The sequence below is a fragment of the Gracilinanus agilis genome, chromosome 2, assembly GCF_016433145.1.
Source record: "Gracilinanus agilis isolate LMUSP501 chromosome 2, AgileGrace, whole genome shotgun sequence".
In the NCBI taxonomy this organism is placed as follows: Eukaryota; Metazoa; Chordata; class Mammalia; order Didelphimorphia; family Didelphidae; genus Gracilinanus; species Gracilinanus agilis.
In genome coordinates this window covers 369,929,189-369,948,139 of record NC_058131.1, presented here as the reverse complement: position 1 = coordinate 369,948,139, position 18,951 = coordinate 369,929,189, and the positions used below count along the sequence as shown (strand labels likewise).

At 35.1% G+C, this 18,951-nt stretch overlaps 1 protein-coding gene across 1 annotated transcript in view; it reads left to right on the top strand.

Moving 5' to 3' along the window:
• The window catches only part of RARS1 (arginyl-tRNA synthetase 1), a 28,425-nt gene extending 9,875 nt beyond the window's left edge, over positions 1-18,550 (top strand). The window contains exons 3-15 of the mRNA XM_044661702.1: positions 1,697-1,885; positions 3,255-3,366; positions 4,707-4,807; positions 5,567-5,688; positions 6,425-6,545; positions 7,855-7,984; positions 8,371-8,475; positions 12,037-12,215; positions 12,809-12,918; positions 13,836-13,941; positions 16,257-16,429; positions 17,223-17,470; positions 18,315-18,550. Coding sequence (XP_044517637.1) covers positions 1,697-1,885; positions 3,255-3,366; positions 4,707-4,807; positions 5,567-5,688; positions 6,425-6,545; positions 7,855-7,984; positions 8,371-8,475; positions 12,037-12,215; positions 12,809-12,918; positions 13,836-13,941; positions 16,257-16,429; positions 17,223-17,470; positions 18,315-18,424 — 1,806 coding nt within the window. The 3' untranslated portion in view covers positions 18,425-18,550. The remainder of the gene's footprint in view (positions 1-1,696; positions 1,886-3,254; positions 3,367-4,706; positions 4,808-5,566; positions 5,689-6,424; positions 6,546-7,854; positions 7,985-8,370; positions 8,476-12,036; positions 12,216-12,808; positions 12,919-13,835; positions 13,942-16,256; positions 16,430-17,222; positions 17,471-18,314) is intronic.
• Positions 18,551-18,951: the final 401 nt, after the last annotated feature.

The following is an 18,951-nucleotide window of genomic DNA, read 5'->3' as shown; positions in this document are numbered from 1 at the left end:
AATGTTCTTAGTCAGGCTCTCAAGGACTGTACTAAATTGATTGGAGCCTTGTTACCCAAAGATTCAAGCAAACTACCTGAAGGAATTTCATAAAGTAGGAACTGCAGTATAGGCTGGGCTTTGAGACTTTTCATTATATGAATGAATTCCACTTTGAGAATAACGTTTATATCAAGAATTTCCAACAGACCAGCAGAAATCAGCCTGTCTGGAAAAGCCCATTCCAAGTACTGCTAACTACCTTGGAATGTCTGGGACTGAAGTTGAAAATACACCACATAATCCAATAGGTTATAACAGAAACCCAATTACATAATGAAGATTCTCTCCCTAGTAGGACTCTTCTTCCTGGTTTTCTTGGTTATGCTCCTGGAAGATGTGTATTAGCAACTCTAGTTAAATATGTTGTCTTCGCTTTGGGCATCATAATTGTTTCTGGCTCTACATTATTGTTGTTGTACTAAAGAGTTTTTCAAAGTTAGTCATGAATATTACCAAGTTGTTTTGCAAATCTAGATTTAACTAAATTTTTTTCATTCTGTAATTGTTACTTTACCTTAAAGATTTTCATGGATATAGGGTCCATTAGATTGTTATTAAATTTCCATTTATAGCTTTGTTTTATTTAAGTGATGTATTGATGAGACATATCTTCAAAATCAAAGGGGGGAATTATGGTAAATTAAAATTTGAGATACTATTGTATTTCATTAAGACTTAATCTAGTTATTATTCTCCTTCCCATTATGTGAATTTAAACTCCTTAAACTTACAATTTTAGTTTTTTATAAGTCATCCACCACTCACTTTTAGGAGAAATTTAAGAATAAATGCCAAATGTATTTCAGGAAGTGTTCATGTCAGATATTCCAAGAACTCTTAAGTTGTTGCTGTGTAAAACCTCCACTTTCTTACTAACCAGTTATAACTCAAGACCCATGTTGCTAAAAGTAGATTGTGTCACTTTACTGTAAAAGAACTGCCTTGACTTGGGGGTGGAGCATGGAACCTTGGTGACTGAGGAGCCTCGAACCCCATTTATTGGCAATTGCTAGCTTTGCTAATAAATTGATTGTGCTCAGAACTTTGTTGCTCAGTTTTTCTTATTCACAGATTTCAGTCGAGACAGAATAGATCCTAGTCATAACTCCATAATTCCTGTAATGTGAGTAAGTGGATATATATATTTTTTAAACTGCATGTCTTGTCAAAATTTCTAGCATTTTCCAGATGTACCAATATTAAACTTTGAATTGATGTTGTCCTTTATTTTTTCTCTTAACATTAATTAAACTCTGTGAATAGACAATGATTCAAGACAATTCTGAAGGACTTATGATGAAAGATACTATCCACCTCCAGAGAAAGAACTAATGGGATCTTAATGCAGATGGAAGAACACAATTTTTCACTATATTCTTTGTGGTTTGGGTTTTGTTTTGTGTCTTCTAACAACTGACCAAAATGGAAATATGTTTTGCATGATATTATATGTATAACCTGTATCAAAATTGTTTACCATCTCAGGGAGGGAGGCAGAGAATTTAGAATTTAAAGTTCTAGAAAACTAATGTCAAATTGTTTTTACATGTAACTGGGAAAAATATTGGGTAAATTTATTTAGCTATGAATGTTCTATGAGAGTATATTTGGGGACATTATACTTCACTAGCTATTTATGTTTCTCTTTCCACAGAGTCTTCAAGCAGAAAGAAATAGACCAACCAAAAGCATGATTAACATCAATAGCCGCCTACAAGAGCTCTTTGCTTGTGCTATTAAGGGTGCTTATCCAGACTTGGAAAGTCCTCCCCTGATAGTCACACCAAGTCAGCAACCAAAATTTGGGGATTATCAATGTAACAGTGCTATGGGCATCTCAAAGGTACTCTATTAAAATTTATTGTTCTAGGATATTTTAATCTTGGACAAGATCATACATCCCGTGAGCAAAAAATTGTAAAGTACTTGCATAGCATCATAACTCTCCTTGAATTCTAAGTTTGCCCCATTCCTCAAAAAGTGTATCTTTTCCAAACAACTGCTACAGTGCCTGGCCTATGGTAGGGACTTAATAAATAAATGCTTGTTGATTAATTAGGGTTTTTTTCCCACCCAAAATATTGAAGGACTTAAAAAGAGATAGCTTAAAGGTTTAGCCCAGGGCTTGTTTATTCTGCAAACAACCAATAAATTTGTTTCCCAGTATGGAAGAATCTCTATTGCTATTCCTCACAGTAAAATGAGCAGCTATGGAAATGTGAATTTTTCCTTTCTATTCAGACATACATTCATCCTTTATATTTAGTATGTTTCTGATTGTTCCTCCTACTCCTTTCTAACAGTGTACTTAAAAATACCTACTGTAAAAAATTAAAATCACCCATCTGCCAGCTTCAAATATTTAACTTGTCATTGCTATTTAAATACAATTGATATGTGGCTTGGGTTGTCCTTTAATGATTAACATATTTTCCATAGATGATTCTTCAGATTTGTTTCTTGCTTTTTTTTCCTTCCAAAGATTAAAACACAACTTATTACTAAATTAACTTTTCAACAATTAAAAAACAAAACAACTTTTAACTTCTGTTTTAGAATCAAACTTGTATATTGGTTATAAGGCAAAAGAGTGATATGATCTAGGCAATAGGGAATTAAGTGACTTGCCCAGGGTCACATAGCTAGGAAGTGTCTAGGTTCAGATTTGAACCCAGAACCTCCTGTCTCTGGGCCTGGCTCTCAATCCTAGCTGCCCTTCACTTTTCCTCAGTTTTGATAATTGCCATTAACCCTCCTCTTTCTACTCTCCCACTTATTTGGTTCCTATATATTGAGTCTGGCATCTTTACCTGAATGGTATTCCATATTCTGTTAAAGTTTAATATTATGTATAAAGAACTATATTCTAGTTAATGTCCAAGTGTTTTAAGCTCTTGTCTTCCATGGTGACTTGAAAATTAGGTTTAAACACAATGGAGCTTTGGGTCCTTAAATCTGTTGTATTACTAGAATAACGACAGCAAAATGATTTGTACACTCCACATGTTTTCTCTACTTCATTTAAGATGAAGCAATTACGTGGTTTTGACATTTTAATTCCTTATGGTGTTTCTCATAAAGACTACCTCTGCTTTTTTGGTGGCACTTATATAAAAAGAACCCTTTGCTTTACATCAGGCTGCATTCGTGGATTTGCAAGAATTTTTTTCAGATTTGTAGCATATTTTGAGTTGCCTTGTGTTGTGTTACAGATGCTGCTCAAAAGCCAGGAACAGAAAGTTAACCCAAGAGAAATTGCAGAAAATATTACCAGACACCTTCCAGACAACGAGTACATTGAAAAAGTTGAAATTGCCGGTCCTGGTATGATTATAATTTTATCCTTTTAAAGTAGAAATACTGATGCTGGTTCTTCATTGAAACTAGTGAGATAAGTTCAAATACGTTTTAGGGTAAAATACTGAGGAGAGAATTAAATAAAAGATGGTTTAGTAGAAAGATCTTCAGGCAGGGGGATAAGTCATATCCCCAACTAATCATGAAATGAGGGATAAATCATACTCTTTATTTCTAGAATGATAATAGATATAAAAATAGATATGAGAATATTTTTCAAAACCTAAAGCAGTATATAAGTGTAAACTTTTAGAAAATGGTATTAACTCATGATAGATTATGCCAGAAATGTGTGATATAATAGCATGCTGGTTTAGTCATGGTTGAGAAATCTTGTTTTTTTTATCAGAGGCAAATAATTTATACTCCATAGTTAACAAGAAAAACCATTAATTTATATTCAAGAGACTTGGGTTCTAGTCTTTCCTAACTAGACCTTTTATTCTATCCCTCATTGTCTATCTCTGAACTGGTGAGTTATTCAGCCTTTCTTCATTTGTAATATGGAAAAATTGGACAAAGTGATCTCTTAAGTACCCTTGGCAGCTCTAAAATTCTTTAATTCAGATACCTCCCCAAGTGGTGGCTGTATTTATAGTTCAACGTTTGAAATAACTTTGGCAAAAACAGCACTCATGAAACTTACTTTTTTGCTGCCTATGTTGTCTGTCTCTACAAGCTATTCAAGGGATAATTGATGATTTATTCATTACTGAAAACTGGTATTAATTTATTCAAGGGTATCGATTTTTGTTTTAAAATGTTTATATTGGGGGCAGCTAGGTGACTCAGTGGATTGAGAGCCAAGCCCAGAGATGGAAGGTCCTGGGTTCAAATTTGATCTCAGACACTTTCTAACTCTGTGACTCTGGGCAGATCATCTAACCTCCATTGTCTATCCCTTACCATTCTTCTGCCTTGGAACCAATACACAGTGCTGATTCCATGACAGAAGGTAAGAGATTAAATTAAAAATTTTTAAGCATTTATTTTTTCTCAATTGTAGGTATTTTTGCTTCGTTAAAAGTAAAAGGGGAAAGGGGGACAGCTGGGTGACCCAGTGGATTGAGAGCCAGGTCCAGAGATGGGAGATCCTTGGTTCAAATTTGACCTCAGACACTTCCTGACTGTGTGACTCTGGGCAAGTCACTTAACCCCCATTGCCTAACCCTTACTGCTCTTCTGCATTAGAATCAGTACACAGTACTGATTCCGAGGCAGAAAGTAAGGGTTTAAAAAAGGTGGGGTGGGAGTTCTAAACTGAGGTTCTGCAACTTGTTTTCTTTTTTTCCCTTCCTTACTACTAGGTTTTATTAATGTACACCTAAGAAAAGATTTTGTATCCAAACAACTGACTAATCTTTTGTTGAATGGAGTAAAACCACCTGCTATTGGAGAGAGAAAGAAGGTACCTATGTGGACAACATTATTATACTGAAATATTTTTGTGTGTGTACAATAGTGAAGAACTACAAACATAATTTATTCTTTTCATTTTTCTGACTAATGCAGTGTGATTATGTATGGGATTTAAAATCACTATAAACTTGTTTAGAGTTCTGGTGCTTTTATCATAATGACAAGCACAATATAGCAAATTTTATTAGAAACAGTTTGATGATCTTTTATTAGTTCCACATTGAGCACTACTTTTAAAGGTTTATGTTTAAGGTTTAAAGTAATTGATGACATTATTAAAATTATTTTTAAAATAAACTAAATCTATAGTCCTTTGGAAAGAATAAGGCTGCATTTCATGACATGGATTCCCATCTGAGCTCTACCACTGAATAAATATGAATGATAAAATTAACAAACTCATCTCTCAGGTTTCTTTTAACAATAAAGTGACAAAATACAAAGGGAAATGTTGGGAAAGGCTAATGGTTAGTTCAACTCAAGTTCTTTCTATTTGATGCATTCTCCTCCCCATCTCATCATTTTTCTTTTATATATACTTACTGGTGCACATATTGCCTGCTTCTATAGAATGTTAAGCTCCTTAAGGGCAGTGTTTTACTTATCTCCTCAGTATCTTATAGTACCTAATACATAGTATATGTTTAATAATTGTTGGTGGAAATATAAATTTTATGAAGAGATTCTATGTATAAATAATGAAATTAAGCATTCCTGCACAATATTTTCTCTGGTTTTTCTATCTCAGGTTATAGTCGATTTTTCTTCTCCAAATATAGCAAAAGAGATGCATGTAGGCCATCTTCGGTCAACCATTATAGGAGAGAGCATGTGCCGACTCTTTGAATTTGTAGGATATGATGTACTCAGGTAGGTACCACTTTCCTTCATTTTTGGCATTTCTGTTGAAAATGAGAAATTTCACTTGAAAATGAGGCTTTGTCTATACAACACCACTCAGTGTACTTTCCCTTCTTATTTGCCTAGAGTACTTTGTATTTCTTCTTTGCCTGATACCTGGTATTTTATGTATCTGTGTACAGTTTAGTAGGATGTAAATTTCTTAAATGGCAGAGGCCTTTTGATTTCCATGTTTTTATACCTAGTTTATATCATAGATTCTCTCACATGATAGGCATTTACATTTTTTTTCCTAAATTAAGATAAATTGAATAAATGAATATTTCACTTATCCTCAGTTTTTTCTGACCTACCTGGATTTCTATCTATCCAGGTTAGCTACATTACATAGATAAAGCAATCTCTTGGTAAGTTTTCATATAAACATTTTAAGTATGATTTACTAATTTAGTGATTAGTTTAGATGTTGGGAAAAACCTTTTTACAATTTGAAATAAATTAGCTAATTAAAATAGCTATACCATGAGGCAATAATACAATGCATTACTGGGCAGAGAATCTGGGAACTAGGTTTCAACTTCTTGACTTTGCCACAAGTCAGATGTGGAATCTTGAGCAGATTGTTTTCCTTAAGTCTCGTATTTCTTTTCTAAAATGTAGGTGATTATATCTCTAAAACCCACTTTACTCTTTGAATCTGTTTCTAAAAGATTTTTGTTTGTTTGTTTTTTAAATTGCTAACCAGGTTAAATCACATAGGAGACTGGGGAACTCAGTTTGGTATGCTCATCGCTCACCTACAGGATAAATTTCCAGATTATGTAACGGTTTCACCTCCTATAGGTGATCTTCAGGCCTTTTATAAGGTATATACTACCGGTTATTTCTTCTTTGTCTTTCTCCTTTCTGTATGACATTAAAGCCTTTCAGAGTCTGATTCCAGATTATCTTTGTGTTGCTGATAGATAGCACATTACTTTTCCACACTATGCTTCTACAGCCTTCTGGCTGTTCTTTGTGCATGACATTGTATAGGTGGCTGGGTGACATAGGTAGATGAAACTCTGGATTTGGAATCAGGATGACCCTAGTTAAAATTTGCCCCTCAGACATTTAATAGCTGTTTAACCCTAGGCCAGTCACTTTACCTCTGTTTGTCCCAATTTCTTCAACTATAAAATGGAGATAATAATAGCATCCATCTTCCAGAGTAAGGATCAAATGAGATATTTATTATAAAGGACTTTGCTATGTAAATGCTAGTTACTATGTGTTTTACATTCATGCCTTTACATAGGCTGTCCTCCCCTTATGTGTAATGCTTTTCCTCTTCATCTCAATCTTTTGTAACCCATAACTCACTTCATGCCCTCAAATCACTGTTTTGTACATATCCCCAGTTTACTTGATCCATGTATAAGTTATAGTCCTCCAACAGAATATAAGCACTCTGAGGGCATACAGACTATCTTTTATATTTGTATTCTTGGACTAAATGATATATAAAATGAAACGTCTTATTTAATTATTCTAAGTCTGAATATTAGAATTAGTTTTTTACAGTGATACTAGTTCATTGTCATAATGAAGCTAAAATAAATTTTATATCAATTTATTAACATCTTTGCATTTATGTTTATATGGAGACAGCCAAAACATCTACCTCACAATTTATTTTGGTGTTTATTTAGGGTAGATAGTACTAGTCATCTTTGCATATAGTGGCGGAAACTGAAATGACATGTCTCACTGTATTAACCATTCTTATTGTTGGTATGATATTTAGTCACCCGAATCAAAGAATGTTCCACTGCTTTTTTTTAAAGAACAGAAGGATATATAATCCTACTTCACAAGAAAAACAAGGTTATTTTCTCAGAAACTACATGTGGAACAAGGAATCATATAGAAAATCTTCTAAATACAGTTATATTTGAAGTAGGATTGTATAAATTGGGAAAGGAAGAAGAAAAGCAGAAAACGTAAGATTTTGTTGGTCACAGTAATATGGTTATTTAGCAGATCCATTTATATTTTTTAATGTTAACAGTATAAGTTCCAAATCTTTTTTTTGTTTGTTTGTTTCTTTGTGGCATAGGTTATAGATTTAGAAATTCTTAGTCCCTTCTCCAAAATTGTGCAAATAGGCTTCCAAATTATTCTTTTTTAAACTAGGAATCTAAGAAGAGGTTTGACACTGAGGAAGAATTTAAGAAGCGAGCATACCAGTGTGTGGTTCAACTCCAGAGTAAAATGCCAGATATCACAAAAGCTTGGAATCTGATTTGTGATGTTTCTCGCCAAGGTGAGCTTTGGGAATTCATTATGTCCAATATACAGTGTTTTTTAAGAAGGATCTTAATTGTATAGCCTTCACATAGCTATGATGAGATACTTTTTATCTCATTTACTGTCTAAAGTCAGTTTTATGAATAGCAAATGTCAACCCATTATCTTGTATCTGAGAAATTAGAATAGTTTATCATTTTGCATTGTTTTTTATAGTTTACTTAAGAAAAATTCTCGACCTTGCATTGCTATATTTTCAAGTTTGGGGATTTTTTTTTGGTGGGTTTTTTTGTTGTTGTTGTTGTTAGAGAAGGTAGATATGGTATTCAAATTAAAAATATTTTAGAAATGACATTTTATTACTTCATTACTTCTTTTGAGCTGATTTTCATTTTCTTTCAGAGTTCAAAAAAATCTATGATGCTTTAGATATTTCCCTGATAGAGAGAGGGGAATCATTCTACCAAGACAGGATGACTGATATTGTGAAAGAATTTGAGGAGAAAGGTAAGTTGTATGCTTTTAAACTTAATAAAACTATCTAGAATTTGGAATTTCATTTAATTCAAACTATTATTTTTTTGGGAACTGACAATGGTCATTTTTTCCATCCTCTTATGCTCAATCTTATAGTATGTTTGGAGATGATAACATATAAACAAACAGTAATCATTATATCAGCTAGTCAGTTAGCAAGCATCAGTTATATGTTCACTATACATTCTATGCTGGGAGACAGAAAACAAAAAATGAAAAAATTCCTGCTCTCCAGAAGCTTATATTATTGAAATAAGGCAACATGAATGTATTTTAATATATACAAAGTAAATACTAAGTATTTCATAGGGATGTAAGGCACTAGCAGCTTGAGAGATTAGGAAAGGCTTAATAGAAAAGTAAAAGGTGGTACTTGAGCTATTAAGGGAAATGAGGGACCTTTATGCAGTGGAGATGAATCAGGAGTACATTTCAGGCTTGGAGGCTAGCCATTGCAAATCCATAAAAGACAAAAAATTGGTGTGCTCTATATGAGGATCAGAAAGAAGATTAGTTTGACTGGACCATAAAGCTGTAAGAGTGTGTATGTAATGAGATTAGAAAGGTAGGTTGGTTCTGAATTCTGAAGGGCTTTAAAAACCAAAAGGATTTTGTAGTTATTTTATCCTAGTGGGAAGAGGGAGGTACTGGAGTTTATTGAGTTACATGGACAGATCTGTATTAATGGCAGTATAGTATTGTAAATTGCAACAAGGAGAAATTTGAAGCCAAGTGACCAATTAGGAGGCCATTGAAATCCAGGCAAGAGTTCATTAGAGCCCAGACTAAGTTGGTGTAACTTTAGAGGTGAAATATGAGAAGTTATGGAGGTAGAAAAGAAAGATTTGGCAGCAAGTAGGATAAGGGGAAATGAGAAGATAACACTGAGGTTACCAACCTAGGAGACTGAAAGGATGGTAATATTTTGCAGGACTAAAAGGAGTCTAGAAGCCATGTACCCAAGTCGCTGGTATACCAGGGTATTTTAAGTGCTTTGCTCAGGTCAAGGTGGGCAGAAGATCCTAAGTTTGTGTTAAAAATTGTCACAAGCATTGAGTTGAGTACCTGCACAGGAACTCATGGCAGTTTCTGTGCCAGTTATTGTGGTTAGAGCTAAATGGAAGCCCTTAAGAGTTGCCTGAACCATAAATAATATGAAACTGATGAAATTGAAGAAGTGATAGAAATAAAGAGACTAGAGTACTTAACTATCCAAATCCCCTTTTACTGACACTGTATAGCTTGTGAAGGAGATAGATGGTACCTAGAGGCTTGAGTATCCAATCTATTCCATTCTTATTGCTTAGCCAGTAACAGGTCATCTTGAAGATTACCACTACAGTTTTGAGATCTAGTACTGCTAGGCCACCTTTGTTATTTATTCTAACTATAAAATATTTTTTGGTAGGACATTGAATAAGTAAATTTATTAAAGATGAACTATGATTTTTATTATATTGGTTTGGTTTACCCATGAGCAAATTAAGATATCCCCAGTTGTTTGAGAGTTCATTTTCTAAGAATAGTAATGTTGGCCGCTGTACTGAGAGTGTAATGATGACACTGTGTCAGATAAAGATGAAGCTACAGTGGTAAGGCCTTAGGTCAAAATAATGACTTATCATAGAAGGGGAGTGGGACATCAACCTTCCTCCACCCCTTTTCCACTAGTTCAGTGACCCTATACCTATAAGAATTTTGCAATTAATTAATTGCATTCTCTGCTGGTTCTATCTGTTATGACAGAGGTTGGCCCAACTAGACCTTTGAAGTCATTAATCCAGCAGTGAGGGTCAAAACTCCTCTGAGGAATTGGTTCTGGCAAAACCTCTCTCAATGGAGTATATAAAGATTAAAAATGATAAAGGCTGGTATAATAATATAAATTAGTAATTTAATTAAAGCCATGTTGATAGATAAAGTTATCAGACCACGCGCTTGTAAGCATTCAAAACTGCCGCCTCCATTACTGTCTCCAGTCTGCTCGCCAAGAGAGCCTACTGTCAAAGAGGCCACTCCCTCCTAACCCAGGAGATTTAAGCTCTTCCCTGCGTCAAGACGTCGGCCTCCCCAAGCCCAAAGACCCGGAAACGGAAACCAGTTGGACCATGTTGGATCACGGGAAATGTAGTTTTGATACATTTCCCATGTCCATAGAAATATATACACTTTAGATGGCATTTTCCAAAATTTCAGTTTTACAAGTAAAATGTAAACTGCATGGCCAGCATGTGAATTAGCCTTGAGAGATGGGGATTTTTATTTATACTTTTTCCTGTGTAGTGGCCAGGAATCTAAGTGGTCTGTCACATAGAGAAAATAGAACTGGGCAACTAAAAACTCTCCACTTTAAAATCAGTACCAGTGGTGGAATTTTGTTGATGCCCTCCACTGCATAGAGTTGTTTATAAGGCATTTAATACCGGAAACATCATACATTCATCTCAAGATGGAAAACCCAACATATGTGATAACAGAGCACCCCCCATCTGGGACCTTCTTTGAAGAAAAAATGATCTGATCAGGGCAGTGGTAGAGGGAGGCCTTAGAGGGAGTATATGTTCTATAGGAGTTCTGATAGTGTCTGACAGCAGGTGATGGATTTAACTGACATAGCAATCCCATATACAGACCTGAGATGAAGAGAATCAATATAATCAGTTTTCCAGTCAGAGGCAGATTATGAACCACATGGGATCATACTATTTCAGTCTTGCAAAGGCATATTGCTCAGATTGGTATAAAGAAGTTATACAAATTTGGAGTTATACAAATGTAACTCCATTGGTTCAAATCTTGCACCCACTTCAACAGAACATCATGTCCCCATTTCAAGATTGACAGCACCAGTCCCTATTGTCTGTTAGACCCTTTCCTCACTCTCTTCATTGTTTGTCCACTCCTGACATCACTTAATTTTTTTGTTCTTGATGCATTTTTTTATTTCCCTTTTCCAAATATATCTCTTATAAGTGTATTCAATGCACCATGCCTATAGTCCCCTCCCTACTTTCCCCCATTCCCTTCTGCAAAGGAAAGGAAGAAGAAACATTTTCTCAACTTTTATCTCAGGCCAAGCTTGGTCATTATAGAACATTGTTTCCTTTTCTTTCCCTTTATATTGTCATTTTGTTAACCTCATATTTTTTCCTAAATAATAAAATCTTGGAAGGCTTAGGCAGACAGAATAATAGGTGGGGTTTTTAAAGATGCCTATCAGGAGCTTAGAAACAAATGCCATAGATCTGAGTTGTGTCTTAGAGCTAGAAGACAGACAAAAATGGCTTTGTTTGTGTAATATTTCTTTAAAGTGTTAGAAATAACTCAAAATAATTTGTGTCCAGAGAATACAAAAGAAAATTCATCAAATTCATATTAAACTCTTGAGCAAGGAGTAAAAATGCATGCATTAGTAAATTTTACCCTTTTGGTGCTTGAATCCATTAACCCATTACTGAATTGAATTATAAATATTGTTTTATTTTGAGAAATACTTTTACTCATATTGACAATTAGCCTCTCCCTCTACAGGATTTGTGCAGGTGGATGATGGGAGGAAGATTGTGTTTGTCCCAGAAATCTCAGTTCCACTAACAATAGTAAAATCAGATGGAGGTTATACTTATGATACATCTGATTTAGCTGCTATCAAGCAAAGATTAATGGAAGAAAAGGCAGATGTAATTATCTATGTGGTAGACAGTGGACAGGTAAGTTCATGGATCCCTTTTTGTTCCTGTTTTCTATAGAATTGTAACATATATTTTACTTTGCTATTTGGTAGTTGGCCAAAGTTCTTTAAAACCTAAAATTCAGAACAGTGTAATTTTTGTTCCACAAAGATGCTTAGATGTCAGCAAGACTACTTTTAAGATCTCTAAAATACAAAGAAATAGAAGCAAGAGTTCTTAACCTTATTTTACATCTTAGATCCCTTTAGCAATGTGGGAAACCATTTTTCACAGTGTTTTTTAACTACAGAAAATACATAGGAAACCAATTGTGGTAGAATAAAAATGTAAATTTTTCCCATTCATATTCATAGAACCTTAGAATTAGTGGAGTCCAGCTTTAGAACAAGTATTTGGATAGACCTTTCATGAAGGATTTATGAAAATAAAATGTGGATGAGCAGTACATAGGATGAAATTATTTGGAGGGAATTGTTTTCGTTGTTAGTGAAGAAAATACAACCAGAAAATCACTGATTATTCTAGGGTTTGATACAGAAACATAGCCATAACTTCTTTAATCTTATTCCAGAATAAAACGAATAAATGTTTTCCTTTTATTTCACATACAGGCTTTACACTTCCAGGCGATATTTGCAGCAGCTCAGATGATTGGATGGTATGATCCAAAAGTGACCCGAGTAAGCCATGCTGGATTTGGCGTAGTGCTAGGAGAAGATAAGTAAGTCTGCAAAACATGGGGAGAAAATAGACTGACCACCTCCCTGAAATCTACAAAATCTTTTTTTGGTTACATGATCGTAATTAAAGAAGCCTGGTGAAGGGGGCAGCTGTGTGACTCAGTGCATTGAGAGCCAGGCTTAAAGACAGGAGGTCCTGGGTTCAAATTTGGCCTCAGACACTTTCTAGCTATGAAACCCTGTACAAATCACTTGACCCCCATTGCCTTGCCCTTACCACTTTTCTGCCTTGGAACCAATACACAGTATTGATTCTAAGATGGAAGGTAAGAGTTTTAAATATATTTTTAAAATAAATTTATAGGCAGTTGTATTTAAAATAGTATGAAGTTAGCATATTTGAGTATTTAATATTTCTGCTCTGCTAGTGTTTTAGTTTAGTATTTTATTCCTTTAAAAAATGCTTAAATTGGGGGCAGCTGGGTAGGTCAGTGGATTGAGAGCCAGGCCTAGAGATGAGAGGTCCTAAGTTCAAATCTGGCCTCAGAACTTCCCAGCTGTGTGACCCTGAGCAAGTCACTTGACCCCCATTGCCTACCCTTACCACTCTACTGCCTTGGAGCCAATACACAGTATTGGCTCCAAGACAGAAGGTAAGGGTTTTAAAAATAAAAATTTTAAAAAAAATGCTTAAATCAGAGCAGATATTTTGATCAGACAGAAACATGTTTCTAACTGCATTTGTTCTATCTTTGATATGTTTATAGTTAAAGAATCACCTTTCATTTTGTTTCCCATTGTCCTTAATTCTGGACCCTGCCCTTCTCCACCAACCACCATTCATCTTTTCTTTTCTAATAGCCTCCTTTTTATTTTGGATTCACTCCACTACCAGTTTTGTTTTGTCCAGTTGGTGCTTGAATCCATTAACCCAAAACTTTTAAATGTTTGATTTTAGGAAAAAATTTAAAACTCGTTCAGGTGATACAGTGCGCCTCATTGATCTGTTAGAGGAAGGACTAAAAAGGTCTATGGATAAACTGAAGGAAAAAGAAAGAGATAAGGTAATTTGGGACCATATTGGCATTGAATAAGCATGTGTTTTGGCTTTTTTCCCCTTTGCTTCTTATTGTGTTTAAGTAGGCTATAAATTGTAGACAATATGATAATTTGTGACTATCAGCTTTTTGCCCTCAAATGATGTAGTACAGTGAGCTACTTAGAAGGAAATGCTAACTTTTTAGGATTAGAATACTGCTTGCTTTCTATTGACATAGATTCTCCTTTTACCTTCTTTACTCAATAACCTTTCCTCCCTTAAAATAAAAAATTTCAGTAATTGTAATGTCCTGTCCTGCTGACCCCTGCAACCAAAATTATTCTCCCTCCTTTAGCACCTGACTCAACATCTTTTGCCTTTATACCTTGGAACTTTAAGATCTCTATAGATCTTCCATTTCGAATTTCCTAAAATTGGTTCTATCCTGTGACCTCTTTCACACTGCACTTTGGCTATACGTAACTGCTTCCCTGACATTTCTCTAACAGACCGTAACTTCTCATTCCCACCCTACCCTGTGTCCCTCCTGCACCTCTTCTTTGTCCTTATTAAGATCTCTATAATCTTTTTCCTCAGTATTTTCTTGGACCATTTCTGTTTCTCTAACCCAGTAGTTAGCCATTTCAGCTCTTTAATTTTTTGCTCTCAAATCCTTTGTGCTGCAGCACTCTCTCACCGACCCCCCCACCCCACCCCCACCCCCCATTGTTCTGTGGTGGTTCTTTACTTGCCAGACATAAAACCTGGATGATTCCTACCAGTTCTACTTCTCACAAGCAACTGAAAAAAGCTAGAGGCAATCTCACACCCATTCTGACTGGGGTACCTTATAAATTAATGTTATCCAACTTCAACTGGGCCCTCTCTGCAATAAAGCAATCCTTTTATTTCTCCTTCCCCACAGAATCTGTTCCAGACCTCTTTTCTCATCAAGGCCTCATGTAGTCTCTCTCTCTCCTCTCTTAACTGAAAATCTTCTTTTGACTGAACTGTGAGAATTAAGGGCATGAACCCCTCTATCATTCTCATCTTTAAACCCCTTATACATAAGGATCCCCGCAGGCTACACAGTGACTTAGAAAACCACATTAATATCTGTGTTCTATTTTATTTTTATTCATTTTGTTAAATGTTTTCTCTTACATTTTAATCTGGTGCTTATAGCCCATGCTCATTTGAAACCTTTGAAACCTCTGGCCGAGGTGGGATTTATCCTTTACTGAAGTTTCTTACTGGCCCTCCTTATATGTTCTCATGATCCTATTCCTCCTATCACATCCAGGAAATTGTATTCTGTATCATCTCACCCACTCCACATTGTAATCTAGCTCCAATTTCATCATCAACTGAAACCGCTTTCTCCAGAATTACCAAAATCTAATGGTCTTTACATAGTCCTGATCCATCTTAACCTACCTGCCATATTTGAGATTATTGGCTACTTCCTGCCTTTCTGGCTCCTCAATCTCCTTTGCTATCTCATTCGTATCATACTTCATTATTATGTGCATGTTCCATTATGGTTTTGGCCTAGGCTCTCTTCTTTCTCTATGCCCTTTCGTTGGCTTTCATGGGCTTAACTATATTCTGTCTTTATGAATTCAAGATCAGTCCCATTCTCTTGAGTTTCATCCTATAGCATCAGTTTCCTATTTCAAACTATGTCCCAGAGATATATTAAACTCAAAATGTCCAAAACATAACTCATCTTTTCCCCCATTCCAAACGTAACTGGGTCTGTCAAAGGTACCTAAAATCCTTCTGATCTCTTGGGTTCACAATTTCAGCATTATCTAGGACGCATCACTCACACTCCACATAGCTAATCATTTCCAAGTCATGCTACTTCCTATTTCCACCTTTTATAACATCTCCATCCATCTCATTCAATCAACTTACACAGGTGTCACCTCAATTTAGGACCTCATCACCTCTTGTTCAGATTATTACACCTGCTTTCTTATTGATCTCCCTGTCTCAGGTTTCAATAACTCCAGTTCTTGCTCCACATATTTACCAGAGTTGTTTTCTTTAAGAACAAATCTGACTCCCTGTTCTCTTTAAAATAAAATAGCTTTTTGTTTTCAAAGTCCTTCACAACCTGCACCCAGCCCATCTCCCCAATAGCTTTCTGTTGAGGTACTTTGTAAATATTTATCTATTAATTATATTTTTGTAATATGTATGTATGTTCATATTTTATATTGTCAATGTAAGCATTGTGAATATAGGAATTGCTTCATTCTTTGATTTTATATCCCCACTGCTTATCTCATTGTCTAGACTTATCGAATAGTGAGTGGTGCTTTTCTCTTAAAGGTTTTAACTCCAGAGGAATTGAAGGCTGCTCAGACTTCGGTAGCTTTTGGGTGCATCAGATATGCTGATCTTTCCCACAACAGGATGAATGACTACATCTTCTCCTTTGACAAAATGCTAGATGACAGAGGAAACACAGCAGCTTACTTGCTATATGCCTTCACTAGGATCAGGTAAAGTCGAGAGTAAAGCATATGATGTAATATTTAATAGAAAATCATCTTGCAGACAAGAAGTCCATTGTTAGAAATGGAGTACACTATAGAGGTAGGTTCACATTATTCAAATGAGAAAAGGCCTGGAGCAGTTAAGGAGGATGGCCATACCAACCATATCTTTATTTTTCACCAGATTGCACTTCAAACTTCCCACCTTGCCCAATATTCTTGCCTGCTTTTCAGATTCTTTTTATGTTTTTTTCTTTTATTTTACCACTAAATTGTAAATTTCATGAGAGCAGAGACTATGTTTTTTGCTTGTATTTGTATTCCCAGCACATAGCATATAAAGTTGATGTCACATCTGGAACTCAAACCCAAATCATCTGACTTTTAGTCTGGTGCTCTCATAAATTCATCAGCCTCATGATCTAAATTCTGCTTCAAAACTTCCCTGGAAATGTGGAGATTATTTTTGCTTTCAGTTTTAAAATAACTGCTTTCATCTGAATCCTTGGACCTCGCCTTTATTTTCTGGGCTACTGTCTCTTAAAGTTATTGGTTTAAATACTTCAGAATAAATCTGTTTAGATTTTCTGTTAGTTTTATTTTAGCAAGTGGTTCAGACCAGATAATTAGTGTTATGAATTACATAGTAAAGTTAGTACAGCTCCTATAATGCTCTTTTGCTCTTTTTCTCTTTAACTAGCAGTTTTGTGAATGGCTAATGTTCTTTATCCCTAATTTTAAAAAGAATGGTTATATATACCATAAATGAGCAGTGTTTACATAGTAATTTCCTTTTTAGATCTATTGCCCGTTTGGCTAACATTGATGAAGAGATGTTACAGAAAGCTGCTAAGGAAACTAAGATCATTTTGGACCATGAGAAGGAATGGAAGTTAGGACGGTGCATTTTACGTTTTCCTGAGATTCTGCAAAAGATTTTGGATGACTTGTTTCTCCACACGCTTTGTGATTATATCTATGAATTAGCAACCACTTTCACAGAATTCTATGATAGTTGTTACTGCGTGGAGAAAGATCGCCAGACTGGTAAGTGTCTTTGTCCTACAACAGGATTTAATGTGGAGCATTCAGTATGACAAAACATCCTGATTAGACATGATCCCAGGCCAAAAAATCTTTTGAAGATTCTTCATCAATTTTCTACTCCATTCTTCTCTCCCTCTATAGTAAAGTACATTAAAGTCAAGTAATTGTGACACTGAATTATCAACCTATGAGAGAAGACTGGCCAAAGAATGATTGGAAAGAAATGCAGCCTACCCTTTATGTTCTTTGGGTTCTTTAATTCCTCCGTGTCTTGAGCTAGAATGTACAAACCAAAAATCACTTTTCTATAGTTCTGGTCAAAGTACCTTTATGTTATGATAACCTTTTGTTCCTTCCATTTAGAGCACAGAGATACTTAAAAAGTACATTCTAGAAAGACCACATTGTTTAAAGGAACAATAGAATTTTAAGAATACCTGAGAGGAAAAAGCTGTGTTGATTTGACACAGTACATGTTTTCATCAATTAAAAAAATAAAAACAATAGTATAGAGATAGTCTGAATTTTTTAAAAAAATTATTTTAAGCCCTTTTAGGCAGAAAGTGGTAAGGGCCAGGCAGTTGGAGTTGTGATGTGACTTGTCCAGGGTCACACAGCTAGGAAGTGTCTGAGGATAGATTTGAACTCAGAGTCTTCCTGATACCAGGTCTGGTACTTTATCCACTGTACTATCTAGCTGGCCCCCATTCAAAAATGTTTTATTTTAAAATAAAAATAAATTTACATTAGTTAACCTTCCTGTCCCTTCTAATGTTAAAATGTAGAGGGCATTGTTTATCTTAAGATATGAATGATTAAAAAATATGCCTTTTGTTTTTCATAGGAAAAATACTGAAGGTGAACATGTGGAGGATGTTATTGTGTGAAGCAACTGCTGCTATCATGGCTAAAGGATTTGATATCCTGGGTATAAAACCTGTTCAGAAGATGTGATTAAACCTGTATTTGAAACATTTTGTTTTTTACAAAAATGGCCAATAGCACTCATTGCTTTTTTAATAATCATGTGGAGAAGATATTTTAAAAAATAAAGGGGAAAAATGCAACTTTGTTCATAAAGGGGGCATTTTTATTTCTAATAAATATATTTATATGGGGAAAGTTATGGTGATCTAGTCCCAATGCCAGAGTCCATTACTATGAACCAACTTGGCAATCAGCCCACTCCTAGTTTTAACTAAAGGTGATAGGCATAGCCATTCCACAACATGGTGACGAAGGCAAGTCCACATTGGTAAAATGTGGAGGAATTCTCTTATCCTACCTCTAACCTTTTTTGGCCTCTCAGTCTTTTATCCTTTGCAAATGCCCATTCCCTGCTTCCCAGGGAAGGAATGGCAGTAGACTACTAATAAGAATCAAAGAAAAAAAGATCATCTTTGAAAGATGTCATAAGAGTACATCTTGAATTAGAAGGTACCTCAAAGAACATTTAAAGGACACCTCCTTGTTTTGCATAT